A 19,757-nucleotide genomic window follows, 5' to 3' on the forward strand; every position below is an offset into this window, starting at 1 on the left:
AATTTAGTGGAAGTGTCTTGGAAAGATAATTAATTAAAATAATTATTTTAATTAGACATTTAAAAAAAAATTTTATTTAAAAATGTAATTACGGTAAAACTTTATTTGAAGAAAAGTTTAAGAAAATGAATTTAAAAATGTAACAATTTTTTTAACTTGACTATATTTCATTCCTTCTACTGAATGTTAATGTTGTGGTATCTTAGGAACTTATATCACCAAGATCTGATTGGGTCTCTGTTTATAAACCACCGGCCCTCCGGAAAATTAAAAATCCAAATACCAAAGAGTGAGTACCATTGGTCATACATGTAACGTCGCTTTTTTTTCTCCATTTTCATTTTTTTTTTCTTTTTTGTTTTAAATATCGTGATACCACAGAAAAATAAACCCAACTATGTACAATATATAACAGGAAAAGCCATAAATCCACATTGTCATAAATACACTTTAAATACAGAAAGCTTCTAGGCTTCAGTGCGTGTAATACTACACTCAGAGGAGCTTTGTCCGCTCAGTAGTTCATTCATCCTCTCCTGCACTAACACGCATTTTTATTAATTATTTATTTTATTTTTTTTTTGCTTTTAATTGTTTTAATTTTTTTTTGCATTTCTTGGGAATATTCAAAACATATCTGATAAAAAAAAAATGAAATAAAAAAAAAGGATGTGCAAGCTTAGTGTATCTGATTCAGCCACCGCGACGTGTTTCTTCCGTACTGAAGGCACAAAATCTGTGTCTACTCAAAAATATCTCTAATTAGAAAAGGATAAAAAGGTTATAAAAGCGTCTGTGACTGCGAATAACTGGATGTAATACCACAATGAAACCATAGTAAGGTCCTTCAAAAATGCTTTAGAATAAATAAATGTTCTTATATATAATATAATATACGTATATTCACACTGAATACAGTTCCAGATAATTGCTATATATCTTTATATGACTTTTTTTTATTTATTTTTTTATAGCTATGGATTTGGTCGATGCTTTGGAGTCCATGTAGTCAGAAGCCAGCTATAGTCTAAAAGAAATGTAACGTGCAGGTTTAACCAGATTTGGGGTGTTGCTGTGGAAAAGCTTATCCTTTGGGGGGAAGAGATGGGTATCGGTGCTTATATGGGGCTTATGGTCCTCGGGACAACTATTTATAGTTATAAAAGTAACATGATGGTGTATAACGAGGTACTGGGGGTCAGAGTTTATAAGTACTCTCTTCATTGACTCTCTCGCCGGTAGGTCTCTGGAGTCTTTTCTGGAACATTTGGGTTTTTAAGATTTTTCTGTTTTTGCTGGATAATTTTCTGGCCTAACTTGATGCAAACTCCATTATTAGGAGCAGTTGAATAAGAACACAGAAGGTCTATCTTTTATTTGTCTATGAAACACTGACCATCTCTCCTGCACAATACTGACTAATCTGCTTGGCCAACATTGACCAAAGGTGTCCATTCACCTTAAATAGCTGTCAGCCAAATACTCAATGTGATGAGGGGAATAAACTGCTGCCAGACTCCCCTGTCCACTCCAGACTCCCCTGTCCACCATTAGACTCCCCTGTCCACTCCGGACTCCTCTGTTCTTTCCAGACTCCCATGTCCACCAGTAGACTCCCCTGTCCTCTCTAGACTCCCCTGTCCACCATTAGACTCCCCTGTCCACTCCAGACTCCTCTGTTCTCTCCAGACTCCCCTGTCCACCACTAGACTCTCCTGTCCTCTCCAGACTCCCCTGTCCACCATTAGACTCCCCTGTCCACTCCAGACTCCTCTGTTCTTTCCAGACTCCCCTGTCCACCACTAGACTCTCCTGTCCTCTCCAGACTCCCCTGTCCACCACTAGACTCTCCTGTCCTTTCCAGACTCCCCCGTCCACCGTTAGACTCCCCTGTACCGATCCAGACATCCTTTTCTATTGTAGATTCTGTCCGCTATAAACTCCTTTGTACTCGGTCGTTCCCAGACTCAACAATTTCTGCCAGATGACTTTGTCCCCCTCTAACCCCGCATCCCCACCAGACTCTTTGGTCCCTTCCATATTGCTCCTCCACCTAGAATTCTTTGAGCCCTACAGATACATCTGTACCTTGGACAAATTCTATTCCCTGCAGTCCTCCTAGCAGAATCCTCTGTCCCCTTCCAACTCTTCCGCCCTCTCAATAGAATTCTTTGCCCCCTTGGTAGAAATCTCTCTCTCCTAAGTAGACTCTTCTGTCCCTCAACAGACTACTTTTCCCCCTTAGTAGAATCCTCTGACCCTCAGTATATTCTTCTGACCCCTCAGTAGACTCCTTTTGCTTCCATGGTAGAATCCTCTGACCCTCAGAAGACTCCTCTGTTTCCTTTAGCTCATCTGGCAGTGGTTTATCTCCAGTGGGGTATAATGAAATCTAATGGCAGATGTCACGGGAGAATCAAGACAACTTTATTCTAATGTGTATGGGCACCTTAAGTAACATAGCCAATGGTGAGCTATTGGATAATATGATGGCAATGAATGAGTTAAAAACGAACAACCTAAAGTCTGTCCGTCTCATGAATGGTTGGTGATGCTATTCTCTGGCATTGTCTCATTTTTCATTATTTACTACTAAAATGTTTTGTTGGCAGAACGAAGACTTGTGAGGCCCCACCGATGGGGAAGTTGGACCCCTAAATGACACCACAGAGGATTGTCCTGCACTGAGTCTATATTTAGGATCTACCCGAGGAGCTTTGTCATTCATACAGAAGAGATTTCCAGGCAACATTCATTAAGCTGGTCTCTTTAATAGAAAAGATCTGTCTACTTCACAGCTTAGCAGAGGTGCGGGGAGCGTTCCTGTCTTGTGTGGTTTGGCAAACGGTACTCCGAGATTTGTGTAGCTGGCACATCCAACGAGTGCCCCATAGTCCTTAATATAGTGGTTTTAGAGCATTATACAGTATCTAAGGTTTTATTGCTCTGAGTATTACAGTAAGTGGAATGAAGTCATAAGAAGAGGGAGACTAAGTGACTCTCCGGATTAAACCAATATTACAATGTAATCTGGATCAGGGGTGGGGGTAGGTATTTTCCCAACTCTTCAGGTAACCTCCACAGGGTTAGTTTAATCAAGGAAAAAAAGCAAAATATAAGTCTATATATTTATATATTTATACAATGAAAAATAAACTTCTAGTGGTTTTTAAGACAGTGATAGTGCTAAAAAAAGGCATCGTGGGTTTTGCCGATGCCGTAGTCTAAAGACAACCTATTACTCGATCTAACTAGATCTTCACTCATCAGTGATGGAACCGATCTCATTCTAGCATCAGTTCCATTTTGCAGCGTTGGTTCTAGATCAGAGTTGATATTTGGGGTTTCGCGTTGACTAAGACCCAAGTGTCCTACGGCGGAACCGTGAGGACACCAGCGACTTACATCTTTAGGGAGGACAGAAGCAAAGAACAACAAACATCACAAGCTAAACTGCATGACAGAATTGTTCCCTTCTCAATCATCTGAATTCATGGAGTTGTCTCCGGTCGAGGATCCAGGGTCACCAAATGGGCATCCTAAAGCCTAAGTGTTTACGGAGGTTGGAGAGAACCGAGAGTATCAGGAGATGAGGGCTGTGTGAACCGATGGCATTGGAATGTCCTCTAGCTACCCAAGTGCTCTGCCATGATCCATGACTCTTCACCCTTCACAAACCCAGAACATCAACAACACAGTTGGGTCACGGTGAACCCTACAAAGTGCTTATGTCACATAGAGCTCTCCATCCAATAAGAACGTCACTCAAACCCTGTTTGCTTCCATATGTCATGATAATGTCGTGGAATATCGATGGCCAACTGGGGCCAGCTAGTCTTTGCAGGTGTACACCTCCTCTCTCTGAGTACACTGTTTGCACTCCACATAGCAGCACCAGCGCACCTGACACTGGCAAGGCCTGGTCACCACCTTACTTTGGGTATTATGTCCACGGCCGCAGCAAATACTTTCACAGTTTTTGTCTTTGTAACATCTCCTCCCGAAGGTTCCGGGAGAATATCTGCTCATTAGGCAAAAGTTGGGTGAATCGTCAATGTAAATGAGGTCTGTAGTCCTTGGGATGTGGTCGGTGTGACCGGATACAGGTTTTTTGGCTGGAGAAATGTCCCCTTCCCCCGTAGCTTCGTTGGTGGTGCTCCCCACTTTGAGAGAAGTCTCGTATTTTTGTTTCAGCTGTTTTCCGATTTCATGAAAAGGAGAGAGTTGTCTCCAACAAGTGCGGACTGTGCAGGATCCAGACACTCCGTGACATTTACACGTGGTCTTCACTCCGGCTTTTATGACCTGAAATGAAAGAAACCAGTTAAATTCTGAAATTAAAATATCATATAATAAAATGAAGGTTCTTTAGTGGTTCCATCGCTTAAATGGGTATTCCAGCTTTATACATCTTATCCGCTATCCAAAGGATATGGGATAAGATGTATGATCATAAGGCTGCCGCCGCTGGGGACCCCCGCGATCTCTGTGCATTCTGTGATGTCATGGCCACGCCCCCTAGTGACATCACACCACACCCCTTCCATTCATGTCTAGGGGAGGGGAAGTGACGGCCATCAAGCCCCCTACCATAGACATGAATGGAGGGGGCATGGTGTGACGTCACTAGGGGCCGTGGCCGTGACGTCCTCATCTTGGAGGCAGCGCCTGACACAGAATGCCGGGGGCTGCACCGAGATTGCGGTGGTCCCCAGCGGCAGGACCCCTGTGATCATACATCTTATCCCCAATCCTTTGGATAGGGGATAAGATATAAAAATCTGGAATACCCCTTTAAATAAAGAGGAGAGTTGTTCTCTGGGAAAATTCTATGCAGCCAGGTGACACTCCCCCACAACCTCCCACAACCCTCCCGCCGGACTGTCCCCATCACCTTCTATCCTGTAACCTGTAATTATTTCTGGGGATGAAGTAAATGAGAGCCGGCAGATGGAGCGGCAGAGTTAACCAAGAACAGTTTCCAGGAATTTTTTGACTTCATGGAAAGTTGTCCTAGTCCCCGGTCTCTGGTTTCACTTCACCTGCCCCCTTGTTCCCAGATGACTCCATTTATCATTGTTTGCGAACATAAAACATCAGACAAAAAAAATTACCAAAAAAGAATTAAAAACACAGAAAAACCTTCTCATTCATAACAAAGTCACCTAAAGGGGATTCCGCCTTAATTAACTCTTTCACATCATAGGTCAGGCGGCGGTCCTCACATCTATAGTTCTGGGGCTCTAGAAATCTGCGGTCAAAAGTGTTGTGAATTGATCTAGGTGAAAAAGGACGACTAAAGATTAATAATACAAGTAGGAGTCGGTGAGTGTCACATGACCAGTGCTGGGTTATCTGCAGTCAGGATCGGTGAGTGTCACATGACCAATGATGGGTTATCTGCAGTCGGGATCAGTGAGTGTCACATGACCAGTGCTGGGTTATCTGCAGTCAGGATCGGTGAGTGTCACATGACCAATGATGGGTTATCTGCAGTCGGGATCAGTGAGTGTCACATGACCAGTGCTGGGTTATCTGCAGTCGGGATCGGTGAGTGTCACATGACCAATGATGGGTTATCTGCAGTCGGGATCAGTGAGTGTCACATGACCAGTGCTGGGTTATCTGCAGTCGGGATCGGTGAGTGTCACATGACCAGTGCTGGGTTATCTGCAGTCAGGATCGGTGAGTGTCACATGACCAGTGCTGGGTTATCTGCAGTCGGGATCGGTAATTGTCACATGACTGGTTGTGGGGTTATCAGTGTTTGGTGCTGTGCTAAGCAGAAGACACTGCAGACAACCGGTGACATCTAAACTCTGCAGAGAACTGAATTTTAAGAGGAGGAAAAATTGCAAATTTACCAAACATTGCCTACTGGGTAATCCTACATCACCTGTATATCACTACATGACACTGTTTGTGTATTATGTGAGCACTGTATGGCACTATTATGTAGACACTAGATGGCAGTACTATGTAGGTACCTTATAGCAGTATTATGTGGGAACAGTATAGGAGGATTATGTGAGCGCTGTATGACGTACTATGTGAGCACTTAGTAGCAGTATTAAGTAGACACTGCAAGGCAATAATACGCGAGCCTATATGGCAGTATTATTTGGGGGCTCTATGGCACATTTGTTATATTACATAGGCACTGTATGCAGTATTATGTGAGCACTGTAAGGTAATATCATAAGGGCACCATACAGCAGTAATATGTGGACTCTTCAGTAATATGAGGACATCGTTTGGCAGTATTATGTGGACACTGTGCGGCAGTATTATGTGGACACTGTGCGGCAGTATTATGTGGACACTGTGCGGCAGTATTATGGGGACACTGTGCGGCAGTATTATGTGGACACTGTGCGGCAGTATTATGTGGACACTGTGGGGCAGTATTATGTGGACACTGTGCGGCAGTATTATGTGGACACTGTGGGGTAGTATTATGTGGACACTGTGCGGCAGTATTATGTGGACACTGTGCGGCAGTATTATGTGGACACTGTGCGGCAGTATTATGTGGACACTGTGGGGCAGTATTATGTGGACACTGTACGGCAGTATTTTGTTGACACTGTGCGGCAGTATTTTGTGGACACTGTGCGGCAGTATTTTGTGGACACTGTGCGGCAGTATTATGTGGACACTGTGCGGCAGTATTATGTGGACACTGTGCGGCAGTATTATGTGGACACTGTGCGGCAGTATTATGTGGACACTGTGCGGCAGTATTATGTGGACAATGTGCGGCAGTATTATGTGGACACTGTGCGGCAGTATTATGTGGACACTGTGCGGCAGTATTATGTGGACACCGCGCGGCAGTATTATGTGGACACCGCACGGCAGTATTATGTGGACCCTGTGCGGCAGTATTATGTGGACACTGTGCGGCAGTATTATGTGGACACTGTGCGGCAGTATTATGTGGACACTGTGCGGCAGTATTATGTGGACACTGTGCGGCAGTATTATGTGGACACTGTGCGGCAGTATTATGTGGACACTGTGCGGCACACTGTAGTATGTGAGTATTCTATGTCAGTATAATTCAGGTGCCATATCGTATTATACTTCCCAGCGGTGTCGTTGTCGGAGCCGGCAGATGGTTGCGGGATATTTGTCTTCCTGTCGTTTTTTTGTTGTTATAAAATTTTCTTTATAAATTCTGCAGAAGATTTCTATTAGTTTTACATTTAATGGGGAAATTAATGTAACAGTCTGAAGGTTTTGGCCACCGGGGGTGTGGGGCGCGGTACGGGCGGCGCTCAGGCGTGGATGTCTTTAGTCGCGCTTGAAAGACCAAGGAAAAGGTGAATAAATATTTATTGACAGCTACTTTATTACTTAGCAGTGAAAATCCTGCGCGCAGCGTCAGAATGGCACTTGGGCGGACGGCTCCACCTGGGACTTGGCCAAAATTGACGTTACACAGAAGATTTCAGAAGAATCGGGGCCAACAATCACACCTCCCGCCAGTGACAGCCGAGACCTCCACAAACACTGCATCACACACGGTAGCAACGCAACGTAACGGCTGCGTACACAAAGAGCTGATTTATGGGATGCGGTCAGCAGGTAGGGCAGCGCAGCCGCTCCTCACCCCATGACATCATACAGGTTGTGGCTTCTACTCGCAGATGTCGCAGATATAATAATATATTACGTTACAAAACCTTTTCCTGCAGCAGAGGCATGAATTATTTCATTGATATACTCCAATTGCCTAAATAGCAGTGCCACACAAAGTACCGCCAGATAGTCCTCCTATAATACCACCAATACAAGGCTTCTATAATACCGCCATACTGTGCTCTATATAATACCGCCATACAGCACTCAGTAATAGTACCCAATACACTGCTCATATTATATCTCTATACAAGGCTGCTATAATACCGCCATACAGCACTCAATAATAGTATTCCCATACACTGCTCATATTATATCGTTATACAAGGCTTCTATAATAACGCCATACTGTGCTCTATATAATACCGCCATACAGCACTCAGTAATAGTACCCCCTACACTGCTCATATTATATCTCTATACAAGGCTTCTATAATAACGCCATACTGTGCTCTATATAATACCGCCATACAGCACTCAGTAATAGTATCCCATACACTGCTCATATTATATCTCTATACAAGGCTTCTATAATAACGCCATGCTGTGCTCTATATAATACCGCCATACAGCACTCAGTAATAGTACCCCATACACTGCTCATATTATATCTCTATACAAGGCTGCTATAATACCGCCATACAGCACTCAATAATAGTATTCCCATACACCGCTCATATTATATCGTTATACAAGGCTTCTATAATAACGCCATACTGTGCTCTATATAATACCGCCATACAGCACTCAGTAATAGTACCCCATACACTGCTCATATTATATCTCTATACAAGGCTGCTATAATACCGCCATACAGCACTCAATAATAGTATTCCCATACACTGCTCATATTATATCGTTATACAAGGCTTCTATAATAACACCATACTGTGTTCATATAATACCGCCATACAGCACTCAATAATAGTATTCCCATACACTGCTCATTTTATATTGTTATACAAGGCTTCTATAATAACACCATACTGTGCTCTATATAATACCGCCATACAGCACTCAATAATAGTACCCCATACACTGCTCATATTATATCGTTATACAAGGCTTCTATAATAACGCCATACTGTGCTCTATATAATACTGCCATACAGCACTCAATAATAGTATTCCCATTTACTGTTCATATTATAGAATCCTTGTATGGTGGTATTATATGAGCAGTGTAAGGGGTACTATTATTGAGTGCTGTATGGCGGTATTATATAGAGCACAGTATGGTGTTATTATAGAAGCCTTGTATAACAATATAATATTAGCAGTGTTTGGGAATACTATTACTGAGTGCTGTATGGCGGTATTATATAGAGCACCAAATGGCATTATTATAGAAGCCTTTTATGGTGGTATGACAACGCCATACTGTGCTCTATATAATACCGCCATACAACACTCAATAATAGTACCCCATGCACTGTTCATATTATATCATTATACAAGGCTTCTATACTAACGCCATACTGTGTTTCATATAATACCGCCATACAGCAATCAATAAGATTACCCCATACACTGCTCATATTATATCATTATACAAGAAGCAAAGTGACGCCAGACATTGCGCCAAACAATCGCTCAGAAATGTGAGTCCTGTATATAGAGGTGTCAGCGCTCATGGCCGCGATATTATCGGCTTATTATGGAGGGGAAATGTTTTGGTCCAGGAGTCAGTTCACACACGACAAGACAAATAAAAATAACACCATACTGTGCTTCATATAATACCGCCAAACAAGGCTTCTATAATAATGCCATACAGTACTCCATAATAGTATCCCCATACACTGCTCATATAATACCACCATACAAGGCTTCTATAATAACGCCATACTGTGTTCATATATTACCGCCATACAGCACTCAATAATAGTACCCCATACACTGCTCATATTATATCGTTATACAAGGCTTTTATAATAACGCCATACTGTGCTCTATATAATACTGCCATACAGCACTCCATAATAGTATCCCATACACTGCTCATATTATATCGTTATACATATATATGTTATAATAACACCATACTGTGCCCTATAGAATAACGCCATACTGTGCCCTATATAATAACGCCATACTGTGCCCTATATAATAACGCCATACTGTGCTCTATATAATAACGCCATACTGTGCCCTATATAATAACGCCATACTGTGCTCTATATAATAACGCCATACTGTGCTCTATATAATAACGCCAAACTGTGCCCTATATAATAACGCCATACTGTGCTCTATATAATAACGCCATACTGTGCCCTATATAATAACGCCATACTGTGCTCTATATAATAACGCCATACTGTGCTCTTTATAATAACGCCATACTGTGCTCTATATAATAACGCCATACTGTGCTCTATATAATAACGCCATACTGTGCTCTATATAATAACGCCATACTGTGCTCTATATAATAACGCCATACTGTGCTCTATATAATAACGCCATACTGTGCTCTATATAATAACGCCATACTGTGCTCTATATAATAACGCCATACTGTGCTCTATATAATAACGCCATACTGTGCTCTATATAATAACACCATACTGTGCTCTATATAATAACGCCATACTGTGCTCTATATAATAACGCCATACTGTGCTCTATATAATAACGCCATACTGTGCTCTATATAATAACGCCATACTGTGCTCTATATAATAACGCCATACTGTGCTCTATATAACGCCATACTGTGCTCTATATAATAACGACATACTGTGCTCTATATAACGCCATACTATGCTCTATATAATAACGCCATACTGTGCTCTATATAATAACGCCATACTGTGCTCTATATAATAACGACATACTGTGCTCTATATAACGCCATACTGTGCTCTATATAATAACGCCATACTGTGCTCTATATAATAACGCCATACTGTGCTCTATATAATAACGCCATACTGTGCTCTATATAATAACGCCATACTGTGCTCTATATAATAACACCATACTGTGCTCTATATAACGCCATACTATGCTCTATATAATAACGCCATACTGTGCTCTATATAATAACGCCATACTGTGCTCTATATAATAACGCCATACTGTGCTCTATATAATAACGCCATACTGTGCTCTATATAATAATGCCATACTGTGCTCTATATAATAACACCATACTGTGCTCTATATAATAACGCCATACTGTGCTCTATATAATAACGCCATACTGTGCTCTATATAATAACGCCATACTGTGCTCTATATAATAACGCCATACTGTGCTCTATATAACGCCATACTGTGCTCTATATAATAACGACATACTGTGCTCTATATAACGCCATACTATGCTCTATATAATAACGCCATACTGTGCTCTATATAATAACGCCATACTGTGCTCTATATAATAACACCATACTGTGCTCTATATAATAACGCCATACTGTGCTCTATATAATAACGCCATACTGTGCTCTATATAATAACGCCAAACTGTGCCCTATATAATAACGCCATACTGTGCTCTATATAATAATACCATACTGTGCTCTATATAATAACACCATACTGTGCTCTATATAATAACGCCATACTGTGCTCTATATAATAACGCCATACTGTGCTCTATATAATAACGCCAAACTGTGCCCTATATAATAACGCCATACTGTGCTCTATATAATAATACCATACTGTGCTCTATATAATAACACCATACTGTGCTCTATATAATGCCATACTATGCTCTATATAATATCGCCATACTGTGCTCTATATAATAACGCCATACTGTGCTCTATATAATAACGCCATACTGTGCTCTATATAATAACACCATACTGTGCTCTATATAATGCTATACAATTCATATTAGGATCCAGGGAATCAGACCCCTCCCCCCTGACTGATCCTATAAGACACAGAACAAGAAGCAAAGTGACGCCCGACATTGCGCCAAACAATCGCTCAGAAATGTGAGTCCTGTATATAGCGGTGTCAGCGCTCATGGCCGAGATATTATCATCTTATTATGGAGGGGAATCTTATCTCTTATTTTTTTTGCTTTTTTTTTCTCTTAATGTTTTTTTTCAATGACTATTTGTTTGTTACTGGAAAAATGTAAAACTTTACAATTAAACAAATAATAAAATAAAATTAACGCAACAGAAATACAGACGCGTTTTGAACTCTTACAGTTCTTGATGGAATAATTAATAGTTTGAGTAAGAACTGTAAGAGCTCGAAACCCGTCCGTATTTCTATTAGGTTTTTAATGGAGATGACTTCTAGTTTATGTGTGAACTGACTCCGGGGATTTGCCCCCAGGACTGGAGGTCAGGACTTGTTACCCCTGTATTGACCTTTCTCTGACCTTTGAGTCATTTCCTCTCTGGAATAACATCAATTTTTCAAAAATGTAAATAATAAAAATGAAACGATTTGGTTACAGATATGTAATTATGGCAGAGAAAAAGTGACAAGGCTGGGGCATGAGGAGGGCAGCATGGCATGGTATGTGCTCAGGAGCAGGAGGATAGCCTGGGGGAGGGATGGTGTGGTATGTGCTCAGGAGCAGGAGGATAGCCTGGGGGAGGGATGGTGCGGTATGTGCTCAGGAGCAGGAGGATAGCCTGGGGGAGGGATGGTGCGGTATGTGCTCAGGAGCAGGAGGATAGCCTGGGGGAGGGATGGTGCGGTATGTGCTCAGGAGCAGGAGCATAGCCTGGGGGAGGAATGGTGATGTATGTGCTCAGGAGCAGGAGGATAGCCTGGGGGAGGAATGGTGTGGTATGTGCTCAGGAGCAGGAGGATAGCCTGGGGGAGGGATGGTGCGGTATGTGCTCAGGAGTAGAGCATAGCCTAGGGGAGGGATGGTGTGGTATGTGCTCAGGAGCAGGAGGATAGCCTGGGGGAGGGATGGTGCGGTATGTGCTCAGGAGCAGGAGGATAGCCTGGGGGAGGGATGGTGCGGTATGTGCTCAGGAACAGGAGGATAGCCTGGGGGAGGGATGGTGTGGTATGTGCTCAGGAGCAGGAGCATAGCCTGGGGGAGGGATGGTGTGGTATGTGCTCAGGAGCAGGAGCATAGCCTGGGGGAGGGATGGTGTGGTATGTGCTCAGGAGCAGGAGCATAGCCTCGGGGAGGGATGGTGTGATATGTGCTCAGGAGCAGGAGCATAGCCTGGGGGAGGGATGGTGTGGTATGTGCTCAGGAGCAGGGGCATAGCCTGGGGGAGGGATGGTGCGGTATGTGCTCAGTAGCAGGGGCATAGCCTGGGGGAGGGATGGTGTGGTATGTGCTCAGGAGTAGAGCATAGCCTGGGGGAGGGATGGTGCGGTATGAGCTCAGGAGCAGGGCATAGCCTGTGGCAGGGATGGTGCGGTATGTGCTCAGGAGCAGGGCATAGCCTGTGGCAGGGATGGTGCAGTATGTGCTCAGGAGCAGAGCATAGCCTAGGGGAGGGACGGTGTGGTATGAGCTCAGGAGCATAGCCTGGGGGAGGGATGGTGCGGTATGTACTCAGGAGCAGGAGCATAGCCTGGGGGAAGGATGGTGTGGATGAGCTCAGGAGCAGAGCATAGCCTGGGGGAGGAATGGTGCGGTATGAGCTCAGGAGCAGAGCATAGCCTGGGGGAGGGATGGTGCGGTATGTGCTCAGGAGCAGGAGCAGGAGCATAGCCTGGGGGAGGGATGTGTGGTATGAGCTCAGGAGCAGGAGCATAGCCTGGGGGAGGGATGGTGTGGTATGTGCTCAGGAGCAGGAGGATAGCCTGGGGGAGGGATGGTGTGGTATGTGCTCAGGAGCAGGAGGATAGCCTGGGGGAGGGATGGTGTGGTATGTGCTCAGGAGCAGGAGGATAGCCTGGGGGAGAGATGGTGTGGTATGTGCTCAGGAGCAGGAGGATAGCCTGGGGGAGGGATGGTGCGGTATGTGCTCAGGAGCAGGGCATAGCCTGGGGGGAGGGATGGTGTGGTATGTGCTAAGGAGCAGGAGGATAGCCTGGGGGAGGGATGGTGCGGTATGTGCTCAGGAGCAGGAGAATAGCCTGGGGGAGGAATGGTGTGGTATGTGCTCAGGAGCAGTAGGATAGCCTGGGGGAGGGATGGTGCGGTATGTGCTCAGGAGCAGGAGCATAGCCTGGGGGAGGAATGGTGATGTATGTGCTCAGGAGCAGGAGGATAGCCTGGGGGAGGGATGGTGTGGTATGTGCTCAGGAGCAGGAGGATAGCCTGGGGGAGGGATGGTGCGGTATGTGCTCAGGAGCAGGGCATAGCCTGGGGGGAGGGATGGTGTGGTATGTGCTCAGGAGCAGGAGGATAGCCTGGGGGAGGGATGGTGCGGTATGTGCTCAGGAGCAGGAGGATAGCCTGGGGGAGGGATGGTGCGGTATGTGCTCAGGAGCAGGAGGATAGCCTGGGGGAGGGATGGTGTGGTATGTGCTCAGGAGCAGGACGATAGCCTGGGGGAGGGATGGTGCGGTATGTGCTCAGGAGCAGGAGCATAGTCTGGGGGAGGGATGGTGTGGTATGTGCTCAGGAGCAGGAGCATAGCCTCGGGGAGGGATGGTGTGATATGTGCTCAGGAGCAGGAGCATAGCCTGGGGGAGGGATGGTGTGGTATGTGCTCAGGAGCAGGGGCATAGCCTGGGGGAGGGATGGTGCGGTATGTGCTCAGTAGCAGGGGCATAGCCTGGGGGAGGGATGGTGTGGTATGTGCTCAGGAGTAGAGCATAGCCTGGGGGAGGGATGGTGCGGTATGAGCTCAGGAGCAGGGCATAGCCTGTGGCAGGGATGGTGTGGTATGTGCTCAGGAGCAGAGCATAGCCTGGGGGAGGGATGGTGTGGTATGAGCTCAGGAGCAGGGCATAGCCTGGGGGAGGGATGGTGCGGTATGTGCTCAGGTGCAGGAGCAAAGCCTGTGGCAGGGATGGTGCGGTATGTGCTCAGGAGCAGAGCATAGCCTGGGGAAGGGACGGTGTGGTATGAGCTCAGGAGCATAGCCTGGGGGAGGGATGGTGCGGTATGTGCTCAGGAGCAGGAGCATAGCCTGGGGGAAGGATGGTGTGGATGAGCTCAGGAGCAGAGCATAGCCTGGGGGAGGGATGGTGCGGTATGAGCTCAGGAGCAGAGCATAGCCTGGGGGAGGGATGGTGCGGTATGTGCTCAGGAGCAGGAGCATAGCCTGGGGGAGGGATGTGTGGTATGAGCTCAGGAGCAGGAGCATAGCCTGGGGGAGGGATGTGTGGTATGAGCTCAGGAGCAGGAGCATAGCCTGGGGGAGGGATGGTGCGGTATGTGCTCAGGAGCAGGAGCATAGCCTGGGGGAGGAATGGTGATGTATGTGCTCAGGAGCAGGAGGATAGCCTGGGGGAGGGATGGTGTGGTATATGCTCAGGAGCATAGCCTGGGGGAGGGATGGTGATGTATGTGCTCAGGAGCAGGAGGATAGCCTGGGGGAGGGATGGTGTGGTATGTGCTCATTAGCCAGAGCATAGCCTGGGGAAGGGATGGTGTGGTATGTGCTCAGGAGCAGGGGCATAGCCTGGGGGGAGGGATGGTGTGGTATGTGCTCAGGAGCAGAGCCTAGCCTGGGGGAGGGATGGTGTGGTATGTGCTCAGGAGCAGGAGCATAGCCTGGGGGAGGAATGGTGTGGTATGTGCTAAGGAGCAGGCGCATAGCCTGGGGAAGGGATGGTGTGGTATGTGCTCAGGAGCAGAGCTTAGCCTGGGGGAGGGATGGTGTGGTATGTGCTCAGGAGCAGGAGCATAGCCTGGGGGAGGAATGGTGTGGTATGTGCTAAGGAGCAGGCGCATAGCCTGGGGGAGGGATGGTGATGTATGTGCTCAGGAGCAGAGCATAGCCTGGGGGAGGAATGGTGTAGTATGTGCTCAGGAGCAGGAGCATAGCCTGGGGAAGGGATGGTGTGGTATGTGCGCAGGAGCATAGCCTGGGGGAGGGATGGTGTGGTATGTGCTCAGGAGCAGGGGCATAGCCTGGGGGAGGGATGGTGTGGTATGTGCTCAGGAGCAGAGCATAGCCTGGGGAAGGGATGGTGTGGTATGTGCGTAGGAGCATAGCCTGTGGCAGGGATGGTGCGGTATGTGCTAAGGAGCAGGCGCATAGCCTGGGGGAGGGATGGTGCTGTATGTGCTCAAGAGCAGAGCATAGCCTGGGGGAGGAATGGTGTAGTATGTGCTCAGGAGCAGGAGCATAGCCTGGGGGAGGAATGGTGTAGTATGTGCACAGGAGCAAGAGCATAGCCTGGGGCAGGAATGGCGCATTATGTGCTCAGGAGCATAGCCTGGGGGAGGGATGGTGTGGTATGTGCTCAGGAGCAGGGGCATAGCCTGGGGGAGGGATGGTGTGGTATGTGCTCAGGAGCAGGGCATAGCCTGAGGGAGGGATGGTGTGGTATGTGCTCAGGAGCAGGGGCATAGCCTGGGGGAGGGATGGTGTGGTATGTGCTCAGGAGCAGGGCATAGCCTGGAGTAGGGATGGTGTGGTAGGTGCTCAGGAGCAGGGGCATAGCCTGGGGGGAGGGATGGTGCGGTATGTGCTCATTAGCCAGAGCATAGCCTGGGGGAGGGAGGATGTGGTATGTGCTCAGGAGCAGGGGCATAGCCTGGGGGAGGGATGGTGCGGTATGTGCTCATTAGCCAGAACATAGCCTGGGGGAGGGATGGTGTGGTATGTGCTCAGGAGCAGGGGCATAGCCTGGGGGAGGGATGGTGTGGTATGTGTTCATTAGCCGGAGCATAGCCTGAGCTAGGGATGGGCACCTTAAGGTCAATGGAAGGAGTGGTTAAGCATGAGGGCCAGAAATTCAGTGGTCAACTAAACCACGAATACAGACTTTGGGCCAAGAAAAAAAAAAGATCAAATTGAGGCTTTTAAGAAATTGAGGTGAAGCCGAAGTGATAATCTGAAGGGTCTAGAGAAATCGTCATAGAAGCTTCTGGAAAGAAAAAGTGGAACCAATGGACTGAACCTCCGCACGGATACAAGGCCCGGAGGACCGGATACAGATGGCCGCCGCTCTGCTCAACAACCAAGGCTTAATGTGTAGTGAACCCAGAAGGGTCCGCAGAACATCCGAGGCAAGATCTCCAAAACCTGGACCCGGGCCAACCAGGGGGCCAAGCTCCATGTAAAGTGCCCCCAGTGCCCCAGAGAGGACTGCACAGAAGTGACATCCCCCCCAGTGCCCCAGAGAGGACTGCACAGAAGTGACATCACCCCCAGTGCCCCAGAGAGGACTGCACAGAAGTGACATCACCCCCAGTGCCCCAGAGAGGACTGCACAGAAGTGACATCCCCCCCAGTGCCCCAGAGAGGACTGCACAGAAGTGACACCACCCCAAGTGTCCCAGAGAGGACTGCACAGAAGTGACATCACCCCCAGTGCCCCAGAGAGGACTGCACAGAAGTGACATCACCCCCAGTGCCCCAGAGAGGACTGCACATAAGTGACATCACCCCCAGTGCCCCAGAGAGGACTGCACAGAAGTGACATCACCCCCAGTGCCCCAGAGAGGACTGCACAGAAGTGACATCACTCCCAGTGTCCCAGAGAGGACTGCACAGAAGTGACACCACCCCAAGTGTCCCAGAGAGGACTGCACAGAAGTGACATCACCCCCAGTGCCCCAGAGAGGACTGCACAGAAGTGACATCACCCCCAGTGTCCCAGAGAGGACTGCACAGAAGTGACATCACCCCCAGTGCCCCAGAGAGGACTTCACAGAAGTGACATCACCCCCAGTGTCCCAGAGAGGACTGCACGGAAGTGACATCCCCCCCAGTGCCCCAGAGAGGACTGCACAGAAGTGACATCCCCCCCAGTGCCCCAGAGAGGACTGCACAGAAGTGACATCCCCCCAGTGTCCCAGAGAGGACTGCACAGAAGTGACATCCCCCCAGTGCCCCAGAGAGGACTGCACAGAAGTGACATCCCCCTCAGTGCACCAGAGAGGACTGCACAGAAGTGAAATCCCACCCAGTGTCCCAGAGAGGACTGCACAGAAGTGACATCACCCCCAGTGTCCCAGAGAGGACTGCACAGAAGTTACATCACCCCCAGTGTCCCAGAGAGGACTGCACAGAAGTGACACCCCCCCCAGTGCCCCAGAGAGGACTGCACAGAAGTGACATCACCCCCAATGTCCCAGAGAGGACTGCACAGAAGTGACATCCCCCCCAGTGTCCCAGAGAGGACTGCACAGAAGTGACATCACCCCCAGTGCCCCAGAGAGGACTGCACAGAAGTGACATCACCCCCAGTGCCCCAGAGAGGACTGCACAGAAGTGACATCACCCCCAGTGCCCCAGAGAGGACTGCACAGAAGTGACATCACCCCCAGTGCCCCAGAGAGGACTGCACAGAAGTGACATCACCCCCAGTGCCCCAGAGAGGACTGCACAGAAGTGACATCACCCCCAGTGTCCCAGAGAGGACTGCACAGAAGTGACATCACCCCCAGTGTCCCAGAGAGGACTGCACAGAAGTGACATCACCCCCAGTGTCCCAGAGAGGACTGCACAGAAGTGACATCAACCCAAGTGCCCCAGAGAGGACTGCACAGAAGTGACATCACCCCCAGTGCCCCAGAGAGGACTGCACAGAAGTGACATTACCCCCAGTGTCCCAGAGAGGACTGCACAGAAGTGACATCACCCCCAGTGCCCCAGAGAGGACTGCACAGAAGTGACATCACCCCCAGTGCCTCAGAGAGGACTGCACAGAAGTGACATCACCCCCAGTGTCCCAGGGAGGACTGCACAGAAGTGACATCACCCCCAGTGTCCCAGAGAGGACTGCACAGAAGTGACATCACCCCCAGTGTCCCAGAGAGGACTGCACAGAAGTGACATCACCCCCAGTGTCCCAGAGAGGACTGCACAGAAGTGACATCACCCCCAGTGTCCCAGAGAGGACTGCACAGAAGTGACATCACCCCCAGTGTCCCAGAGAGGACTGCACAGAAGTGACATCACCCCCAGTGCCCCAGAGAGGACTGCACAGAAGTGACATCACCCCCATTGGGCTCCGTTCGCCTCTTATTATAGTCGTATTTCACATTGAGAACTTGAGATGGATCCATCTTCTTGATTGGACGTTGTTCTCCCCGGACCCCGGCTCCTGGGCATTTTGGAGAGGATATCCATTACATGGGGGTTTAGGGCCACATTAGGAGACCCCTGCATTCCTCCTCCTTCTTGGACACAGTCCTGCTGTGCGTTCTGACGTTTCAGGTTTCCCCCCCCACAAATATAAGGAGCCTTGAGCCCCTCAGCTGCCTGCGATTTGTCCAGTAAAAAAAAAAAAAAAGTGGGAACAAATCTGACATTCCTGAGAACATAGTCCACGCAGCGCGGTGAAATAATACATGACACAGATGGGTGAGCGCCCGGCGGGACTGGGTAACCGCATATCCCTGCATGTGCCCCTCAGGCTGGTGGGATATGCTTCATCACACACACCTCGGAGAAGGTCGGCCTGGGGGGATTGAGAAACTTAGCAACGATTCTGAATGGCGTCTGTGAACACCGCAGTGAATGATCCTGAGAAACACCGAGAGATTTAATTAAAACGTCCCGTCCCCCGGCCGGAGAGACAGCGGCGGGAACAAGTGGGGTCTGTCCCAGCGGGGAATGGGACACGATTGGGGGGGACCAACAAGAGTCCGGGGAACAAGGGCCGGGAGGATGGCCTCTACATCATCATCATCAAGAAGACAAAAATCTTCTCATGAAGGCGATGATGTCATAAACCACCAGCAGCTTATTAAAGTGATGACATCATGAACCACCAGCAGCTTATTAAAGTGATGACATCATGAACCACCAGCAGCTTATTAAAGTGATGACATCATGAACCACCAGCAGCTTATTAAAGTGATGACATCATGAACCACCAGCAGCTTATTAAAGTGATGGCATCACTAATCACCAGCGCCTTCTATAGATGATGACATCACCATCACCTTCTATAGATGATGGCATCACTAATCACCAGCACCTTCTATAGATGATGACATCACTAATCACCAGCTACTTCTATAGATGATGACATCACCATCACCTTCTATAGATGATGACATCACTAATCACCATCACCTTTTATAG

The 19,757-nt window shown here is 47.6% G+C and overlaps 1 protein-coding gene across 4 annotated transcripts in view; it reads right to left on the bottom strand.

The window, feature by feature from the left end:
- Positions 1–561: 561 nt before the first annotated feature.
- The window catches only part of WNT9A (Wnt family member 9A), a 190,365-nt gene continuing 171,169 nt past the window's right edge, over positions 562–19,757 (bottom strand). For all 4 annotated transcript variants that reach the window (XM_056518703.1, XM_056518701.1, XM_056518702.1 and 1 more), the window contains one exon: positions 562–4,305. In XM_056518703.1, the coding sequence (XP_056374678.1) occupies positions 3,832–4,305 (474 nt within the window). In that variant the 3' untranslated portion in view covers positions 562–3,831. The remainder of the gene's footprint in view (positions 4,306–19,757) is intronic.

This window comes from Hyla sarda, chromosome 5, assembly GCF_029499605.1.
Source record: "Hyla sarda isolate aHylSar1 chromosome 5, aHylSar1.hap1, whole genome shotgun sequence".
In the NCBI taxonomy this organism is placed as follows: Eukaryota; Metazoa; Chordata; class Amphibia; order Anura; family Hylidae; genus Hyla; species Hyla sarda.